We start from the raw sequence: 9636 nt of genomic DNA, 5'->3' as shown, positions 1-9636 counted from the left end.
AACTGTTTAAATTATGAGAAAGCTTTCACCTGAAGACCCAGTGTTCCTTTACTCCTTTAATAGTTATTTTCTAGACTGTGTAGAGAAATGATGGATTAGAAAATCTCAGAGGGAACATTTTTTCCTATAAGTGAGTCATTGATAGGCCAGTTAATTGGGATTCCCTGGTAGCCCAGCTGGTAAAGAATCCAAATGCAATGCAGGGGAACCTGATTCCATTCCTGGGTCAGGAAGATCCCCTGGAGAAAGGATAAGCTACCCACTCCAGTATTCTTGGGCTTCCCTGGTTTCTCAGATTGTAAAGAATCCATCTGCAATGAATGACACATGGATTTGATCCCTGGGTTGGGAAAATCCCCAGAGGAGGGCATGGCAACTCACTCCAGTATTCTTACCTGGAGAATCCCCATGGACAGAGGAGCTTGGCAGGTTACAGTCCATAGGGTCACAAAGAGTTGGACAAGCCTGAGCGAGTAAGCACAGCACCAGTACTGATTTACTAGGACTCATTTCTGAATCATATTCTCCAGAAATGCAATTGCTCATTGCCCCTACACATAGCTTCAATATGTCTGGCTTCATGCATGAATGGGGTGAAAGACTCTCTTAACAATTTTCTGAATCTTACATTTTCGTTACATAAATTGTTTTTGCATCATTTGTTTTTGTAGGAAAAGAGAGACTAGGGCTTCCTCTTCATTTCTGTAGTCTAAATGAACATAACATGGGAGATTTGGCTTTTCTTTGGTGAATGGACAATCCCTAAGTGTAGGGAAAAGTTGAGTAAACTATGGAATCTCTAAGGGACTAAGGACAGATTAAGGTACAGGATGCAAATGCAATCCTCCCAGGTCCCTATTATACATAGAGTGTTTCCCTGGGGAAGAGATTGAACAAGCTTCTGCCACATTTATAACCGAGTGCATTACAGCATTACACTCACATTAAATCTGTGGCTTACCAAGCGGCAAAAACAATAATAAAGAAGAATGTTTATTTTTCTCTGCTGCTTGAGGGGACTGAAAGTCATAAACAGAAATTATGATCTATATTTTTAAAAGATTTTGAAGTCAAATCAGAAAATACATGTGGGCTGCATTCTCTTAGAATCAAAGGAACCAGAGCTTCAGAACCTGAAATTGCCCTACTAAGACCAGACGGTAAAACCAATGATAAGAAAGCCCTGGGGTTTTCTGGAGAAAGGAAGGTAAGTTTCTGAATTCCATTTATTCTAGCCCTTCTTGTTTGAATTGGAAGTCCAAGGATCTGCTGCTGCTGCTGCTAAGTTGCTTCAGTCGTGTCTGACTCTGTGCAACCCCAGAGACGGCAGCCCACCAGGCTTCCCTGTCCATGGGATTCTCCAGGCAAGAACACTGGAGTGGGTTGCCATTTCCTTCTCCAATGCATGAAAGTGAAAAGTGAAAGTGAAGTCGCTTAGTCGTGTCCGACTCTAGCGACCCCGTGGACTGCAGCCCACCAGGCTCTTCAGTCCATGGGATTTTCCAGGCAAAAGTACTGGAGTGCGGTGCCATTGCCTTCTCTGCCAAGGATCTAAGATATCACAATTTCTTTCCAATTTAGCACCCTGAGACTCACATAAAATTTAGAAAAATGTCTATTTAAGGCATGGATCAGTGAACACTCAGAGACACTAGGGGCCTAAAAGGATGCATTAGATCAGTCAGTAAGTTCCCTCTCCATGGACGGATGTCTCACTCATCTACAGTTACAGGTTTTACTCTGTAATGTGGGGCGAAGTGGAGAAAGTAATGGCACCCCACTCCAGTACTCTTGCCTGGAAAATCCCATGGATGGAGGAGCCTAGTAGGCTGCAGTCCATGGGGTCGCTAGGAGTCGGACACGACTGAGTGATTTCACTTTATTTTTTCACTTTCATGCATTGGAGAAGGAAATGGCAACCCACTCCAGTGTTCTTGCCTGGAGAATCCCAAGGATGGGGAGTGGTGGGCTGCCGTCTATGGGGTCGCACAGAGTCGGACATGACGGAAGCGACTTAGCAGCAGCAGCAGTGGGGCAAAGAGTTAACCTCTCGTAGATTCTGGCCATTTAGTTTTAGTTAAGAAGCAATTTTCTTTGTTCTCACCCCACAAGGTCTAATCTGCTTTAAATCTGCCAGCACCTAATTGCTAGAGTCTCTGCCCATAGTCTTAGAGGTGAGGGGAGACTTCAAATGAAAGGAGAAATGTTGAGATGTGGGAAGAATGAGTCAATCCTGCTCCAAACCTCTCCTTTATCCACTGTTTGTTTTTTATCCCAAGTAGTCAAGTCCTCACAGGGCAGTGGTTTCTGTCTTCTGTAGGCTAAATTTTGATATTCTTTCCTACTTAGTTTATAAAGATCCAAAAAAGTGAAATTCCCTGTCACTAATTTTCAGGATAATGGTAAGACAGTTCCATGAGAGAGTAGGTAAGACAATTCCATGAGTCCAGGCTGGGTTACTCTCAGATATCCCCAGCCCAAACAGCATACTTTTGAGAGGAGATATTGTGTGAAAATTGAGTCATTGTTCTCTAAGTAACCTTTTTCTTCTGTGCTCACAGAACACCTTAGAGAAGAATGGCTCCTGGAAATGGCTCTTTTGTGACTGAATTCATTCTGTTGGGATTAACCAACCAGCCAGATCTCCAACTCCCTCTATTCTTCCTGTTCCTAGGAATGTACATGGTCACTGTGCTGGGAAATTTGGGATTGATAACACTAATTGCACTGAATTTACACCTACACACCCCCATGTACTTTTTCCTTTTTAACTTGTCTTTCATAGACCTCTGTTATTCTTCTGTATTTACACCCCAGATGCTGATTAAATTCTTATCAAAGAAGAATATTATTTCTTACATGGGGTGCATGACCCAGCTCTATTTCTTCTGTTTTTTTGTCATTTCTGAATGCTATGTGCTGACATCAATGGCCTATGACCGCTATGTGGCCATCTGTAACCCACTCTTATATAATGCTGCCATGTCCCCTAAAGTGTGTTCCAGCCTTATGTTTGGTTCCTACTTGATGGCATTTTCTGGTGCCATGGCTCACACTGGATGCATGCTGAGACTGACCTTCTGTGATGCAAACACCATCAACCATTATTTCTGTGACATCCTCCCTCTGCTTGAGCTCTCCTGCACAAGTACCTACGTCTGTGAAGTGGAAGTGTTTATTGTAGTGGGCATCAATATCATTGTGCCCAGTCTCACCATCTTTGTCTCTTATGGTCTCATCCTCACCAACATCCTCCACATCAGCTCCACAGAGGGCAGGTCCAAAGCCTTCAGCACCTGCAGTTCGCACATCATTGCTGTTTCTCTCTTCTTTGGATCAGGGGCATTCATGTATCTCAAACCACCTTCTGCTGTGTCTTTGGATGAAGGGAAAATCTCTTCCATCTTTTACACCAATATGATTCCTATGATGAACCCATTAATCTACAGCTTGAGGAACAAAGATGTTAAACTTGCTCTGAGAAAAACTCTGAGTAGGAGACAGTTTTAATTAGAACTGTTTGTGTGCACAAGTAACTTGTACCATGAGATGTTAAGTTTTTAATTTTAATGACAAGCTTCTTACCATATTTTTTCATCTTTTTTTAACCTAGTATCTTAAAGAAATTTGAGTCCTGTTTGAATAATTTATTTCCATTTTTATATTTTTTTCACTGTTTTCAAAATACATATCATCTCTTTTTCTTGCATAGTAATAACATTAAATAGTGAATATATTATCTTTTTAATTATCATTTTGAAATTATTTTTCCCTTGGGAAAAGACCAATGGCCTCCAAATAATGAATTACATAACATTAGACTGAAACATATCACATGGGTTACTTTTAATCTATCAACTTGTATTTAGAAGGATAAATAAAATACTATGTTTCTACTCTTATCTTTCCATATTTCACTTGGCAATATATACCTTCTTGAAATACCAGAGATTGATGGTTCTAAGAGTATCAAGGATAATTCCTTTCCCATCTGTAAACCTTTAGTGTTAAGCTTCTTTTTCCAAAGAGTTTTATTTTTCATCTTTGTAAGTAAAACTGACACATAGCCAGTCATCAAAATACATGTTTTGCATGGGTGGGAAAGTGAAGCCAAGAGTGGATAATGATTTACTTTAAGTCACACAGCTTTAGAAAGAAAAATTGTAGACTAAATTCTTATCATTTTGGCTTCAAGTGTATTATTCTTCAGTATACTCTATACACTCTTGATTATGCTATTCTATTTCAGTGAGCATGTAATATAAGAAAACATTCTTGATTTAAAGTTGACTGTCCTCTGTCTTAGAATGACATATGAATTTCTCTCAAGCTGGGTATTCCTTTCTTTTCTTTTTAGCAAAACAGTTTGAATGTCTTTTGCTGCTGTTGTCAGAAGGAGAAAGACTTTTGAGCTCATATATCATGCTAGTAAAGTAATGCTCAGAATTCTCCAAGCCAGGCTTCAGCAATATGTGAACCATGAACTTCCAGATATTCAAGCTGGTTTTAGAAAAGGCAGAGGAACCAGAAATCAAATTGCCAACATCCATTGGATCATTGAAAAGGCAAGAAAGTTCCAGAAAAACATCTATTTCTGCTCTATTGACTATGCCAAAGCCTTTGACTGTGTGGATCACAATAAACTGTGGAAAATTCTGAAAGAGATGGGAATACCAAACCACCTGACCTGACTCTTGAGAAACCTATATGCAGGTCAGGAAGCAACAGTTAGAACTGGACATGGAACAACAGACTGGTTTGAAATAGGAAAAGGAGTATGTCAAGGCTGTATATTGTCACCCTGATTATTTAACTTATATGCAGAATACATCATGAGAAATGCTGGGCTGGAAGAAGCACAAGCTGGAATCAAGATTGCAAGAGAAATGTCAATAACCTCAGATATGCAGATGACACCACCCTTATGGAAGAAAGAGAAGAAGAACTAAACAGCCTATTGATGAAAGTGAAACAGGAGAGTGAAAAATTTCGCTTAAAACTCAATAATTCAGAAAACTAAGATCGTAGCATCAAGTCCCACCCCTTCATGGCAAATAGATAGGGAAACAATGGAAGCAATGAAAAACTTTATTTTGGGGGGGATCTAAAATCACTCCAACCTAGATAACATATTCAAAAGCAGAGACATTACTTTGCCAACTAAGGTCCGTCTAGTCAAGGCTATGGTTTTTCCAGTGGTCATGTATGGATGTGAGAGTTGGACTGTGAAGAAAGCTGAGTGCCAAAGAATTGATACTTTTGAACTGTGGTGTTGGAGAAGACTCTTGAGAGTCCCTTGGACTGCAAGGAGATCCAACCAGTCCATTCTGAAGGAGATCAGCCCTGGGATTTCTTTGGAAGGAATGATGCTAAAGCTGAAATTCCAGTACTTTGGCCACCTCATGTGAAGAGTTGACTCATTGGAAAAGACTCTGATGCTGGGAGGGATTGGGGGCAGGAGGAGAAGGGGACGACAGAGGATGAGATGGCTGGATGGCATCACTGACTCGATGGACGTGAGTCTGAGTGAACTCCGGGAGTTGGTAATGGACAGGGAGGCCTGGCGTGCTGTGATTCATGGGGTCGCAAAGAGTCGGACACGACTGAGCGCCTGAACTGAACTGAACTGAGAATCACTGCAGCTGGTGACTGCAGCCATGAAATTAAAAGATGCTTGCTCCTTGGAAGAAAACCTATGACTAACCCAGACAGCATATTAAAAAGCAGAGACCCATTACTTTGCCAACAAAGTTACATCTAGTCAAAATTATGGTTTTTCCAGTAGTCATGTATGGATGTGGGAGTTGGACTGCAAAGAAATATGAGCGCCAAAGAATTCAAGCTGTGTGGTGTTGGAGAAGACTTGAGGGTCCCTTGGACTGCAAGGAGATCCAACCAGTCCATTCTACAGAAAATCAATCCTGAATATTCATTGGAAGGACTGATGCTGAAGCTGAAACTTGGATACTTTGGCCACCTGTTGTGAAGAGCTGACTCATTGGTAATGACCCTGATGCTAGGAAAGCTTGAAAGCTGGAGGAGAAGCATACTAGAGAGGATAAGATGGTTGGATGGCATCACTGACTCCATGGACATGAGTTTGAGTAAACTTGGGGAGTTGGTGATGGACAGGGAAGCCTGGTGTGCAGCAGTATGTGGTCACAAAGAGTTAGACATGACTGAGCAACTGAACTGAACTGAGGAAATGGAAGCCAAATTCCCCTTTCCTATTTGCCTCAAAGTTCTCCCAGGAGATACACATATACTGACATAGGTAATAGTACAGCGAAAATTACAACACTACTTCTAAGAGCAGTGGTAACACCCTATTCATTCTCTTTATTATTATTTGAAGTGGATTAATTTAGTTTGATATCAGAGAGACTTTAAATATCCAAGGTGACTCCATCATCCTACCACTCACTGAGGAACCTGGAAATTCCATCCTCAGAATGTAAAACTTCACTACATAGAGAGGAATTTTAACATACAAAGGTATATATTTTGTGCAGCAAAACCTTGCATATAAACCACCTACTTCATCTGATGCTAAAATGAATATAGAATGAAATGTCATAAAGATATAGAAAACACTAACTGTGCCAGACTAAGGACAAAATGGCATGTCTATCCTCAACAAGGGCATTTGCTGACATAATCATTTTTTAGGAATAATTGTAACCATGTTAGATCTATTTTGGGATCTACCCACATATAGGATGTAACTCTGTTATTTAGTCACTACATCGTGACCAGCACTTTTGGGACCCCATGAACTATAGTCCACTGGGTTCCTCTGTCTATGGAATTTCCAAGGCAGGAATACTGGAATGCCTTGTCAAAGTCTGCTGCTGCTGCTAAGTTGCTTAGAGTCTCTGACTCTGTGCGACCCCATAGATGGCAGCCCACCAGGCTCCCCTGTCCCTGGGATTCTCCAGGCAAGAACACTGGAGTGGGTTGCCATTTCCATCTCCAATGCATGAAAGTGCAAAGTGAAAGTGAAGTCGCTTAGTCGTGTCCGACTCTTTTCAACCCCATGGACTGCAGCCCACCAGGCTTCTCCGTCCATGGGATTTTCCAGGCAAGAGTACCGGAGTGGGGGGCCATTGCCTTCTCCGTGTCAAAGTCTACTATATTGCAAATGAAAATTTAAATGTATATCTGTCTCTTACATTTCTTTGTGTGCTAGGCACTTCACAGTTGTAAAATGTGCATTGTGTTTTATTCTATTTTTCTTTTATATAAACAGTGAGTGGTTGAAGCAATAATTATTTCTTCCTGAAATCAGCAAGTATCTCTAGTTCAACCCTTGTTCTTAGGAGGTGAAACCAGGAACCACAAACCTGGAAGTGCTTGCAAAGATGGCAAGTGCACTGCATGCCCTCCAGTACTTATTAGGCAGTGATTTCACAAAACACAAGACTTGAAGACAATCTGTGTATGTCTGTCTCTGTGCGAGTTTGTTTGTTGGGAGGTTGTACAAAGGAGTGGAGGATGGAATTAATAAAACTAGTAAATTTTCTTTCTGGTTTCTGTGATTGCCCAGAGAGTGTGCTTTCACACTGAATTGGGGGGGGTGGAATAAAAAAGCGTTAGTGATTCAGTCATGTCCTACTCTGTAAACCAATGGACAGCCTGCCAGGCTCAGCTGTCCATGAAATTCTCCAGACAAGAATATTGGAATGGGGTGTCATTTCCTTTTCCAGGGAATCTTCCCAATCCAGGGATCAAACTCTATAATCTGAGCCACCAGGGAAGCTCTCCTGTTACACAGACACAGGAGAAGCTCACAGTTTGCCTGTTTAATTCTCTGCTGTGCAAGTTCACTAGAATTATCCTTTCTCTCATAATTTCTTTAGTGCATAACACAAAAAAGCAAATACTACAAAGAATAACTGCATTATACATGTAAACACTCTATTTTGATTCCCCCATCTTTTAGTGAGGTCGAAAGAGACACTTGGTGGCTCAGATGGTAAAGAATCTGCCTGCAGTGCGGGAGATGGAGTTTTGATCCTAGGATCGGGAAGATCCCTGGAAGAGGGCATGGTAACCTACTACAGTGTTCTTGCCTGCAGAATCCCACGGACAGTGGAGCCTGGCAGGGTATGTTCCATGGGGTCGCAAAGAGTTGGAGATGACTAAGTGACTAACACGGACAAACACACAGAGCTTGATTTGATAACTAAAAATGAGAACTAGGTTATTTCTTCTAAAACTTTGCCAAACACAATGATTACAATGGTATGCCAATTTTAAAATTACCTTTTCCTTAAAAAATCTGAAAGAATGAAACCTAATTTTAAAGAAAGCTTATTGCTTCTAAAAAATGAAACAAGTTTTTTTTTTAATTTTTATTTTTTTACTTTAAAATATTGTATTGGTTTTGCCATACATTGACATGAATCCACCATGGGTGTACATGTGTTCCCCATCCTGAACCCCCCATAAGTTTGATTTTTGTTTTGAGGCTTCACAAATGAAAGATTTTTGACAAACTTTTAACACAATTTTGGCATCTCAAATAGTGATAAAATATATAATGGAATAGATGGGCCTCTGCAGTGCCTACAAACGTTTGCAAATTGTGTAATTATTATTTGCTTATTTAGATAAACTTTGGAGGCAGAAGTGGACTTAAAATCAGAAAGCTAAATTTGGTCTAGACTTTTTCAATGAAAAGATATATAACTGCAAATAAGGCAATAACTACATTAAACTTTATTCTCCCAAACAGGCAATAAATATATATTGACAATCCATTATGTATAGAACTGGGTGTGCAAAGGTAAAAATACCCTTTGCCAGATGAAGCCTAATATGAAGTGTTTACAGATGCAAAATGGGATATACTAAACAGTCATTATAGAACCTTCCATCTCAGGCATTAAAGGAGAAATAAATATTCTTGCTCAATGAAGGCTAGAGAGACAGGAAAATCAAACATTGTCTGATTCATGCTTCCAATAACAAGAGGCAGAAAAGAAATCTCCAATGATATGTCAGTCTAATGTTCCCTGCTTCCAACAACACAAGAGAAGACTCTACACATGGACATCACCAGATGGTCAACACTGAAATCAGATTGACTATATTCTTTGCAGCCAAAAATGGAGAAGCTCTATACAGTCAGCAAAAACAAGACAGGGAGCTGACTGTGGCTCAGATCATGAACTCCTTATTGCCAAATTCAGACGTATATTGAAGAAAGTAGGGAAAACCAATAGACCATTCAGGTATGACCTAAATCAAATTCCTTATGATTATACAGTAGAAGTGAGAAATAGATTTAAGGAACTAGATCTGATAGACAGAGTGCCTGATGAACTATGGATGGAGGTTCATGACATTGTACAGGAGACAGGGATCAAGACCATCCCCATGGAAAAGAACTGCAAAAAAACAAAAAGGCTGTCTCAGGAGGCCTTATAAACAGCTGTGAAAAGAAGAGAAGTGAAAAGCAAAGGAGAAAAGGAAAGATATAAGCATCTGAATGCAGAGTTCCAAAAAATAGCAAGAAGAGATAAAAAAGCCTTCCTCAGTGATCAATGCAAAGAAATAGAGGGAAGCAACAGAATGAGAAAGACTAGAGATCTCTTCAAGAAAATTAGAGATACCAAGGGAACACTTCATGCA

At 40.3% G+C, this 9636-nt stretch overlaps 1 protein-coding gene across 2 annotated transcripts; it reads left to right on the top strand.

The window, feature by feature from the left end:
* The first annotated feature begins 2577 nt into the window (after positions 1–2577).
* Positions 2578–8954, top strand: LOC102287060 (olfactory receptor 8B3). 2 transcript variants are annotated; one of them, XM_014479904.2, is made up of 2 exons: positions 2578–3493; positions 8935–8954. In XM_014479904.2, exons 1-2 carry the CDS (start codon positions 2578–2580, stop codon positions 8952–8954), a joined length of 936 nt encoding a protein of 311 aa, XP_014335390.2. The 2 variants fall into 2 exon arrangements, with proteins under 2 accessions (XP_014335390.2, XP_070221098.1); XM_070364997.1 differs by lacking the exon at positions 8935–8954 and adding an exon at positions 6369–6373.
* The last annotated feature ends 682 nt before the right edge of the window (positions 8955–9636 follow it).

Source organism: Bos mutus, chromosome 29 (genome assembly GCF_027580195.1).
Source record: "Bos mutus isolate GX-2022 chromosome 29, NWIPB_WYAK_1.1, whole genome shotgun sequence".
Lineage (NCBI taxonomy): Eukaryota > Metazoa > Chordata > Mammalia > Artiodactyla > Bovidae > Bos > Bos mutus.
The sequence above is the reverse complement of the archived record's forward strand: the minus strand, read 5'-3'. Positions and strand labels throughout refer to the sequence as shown.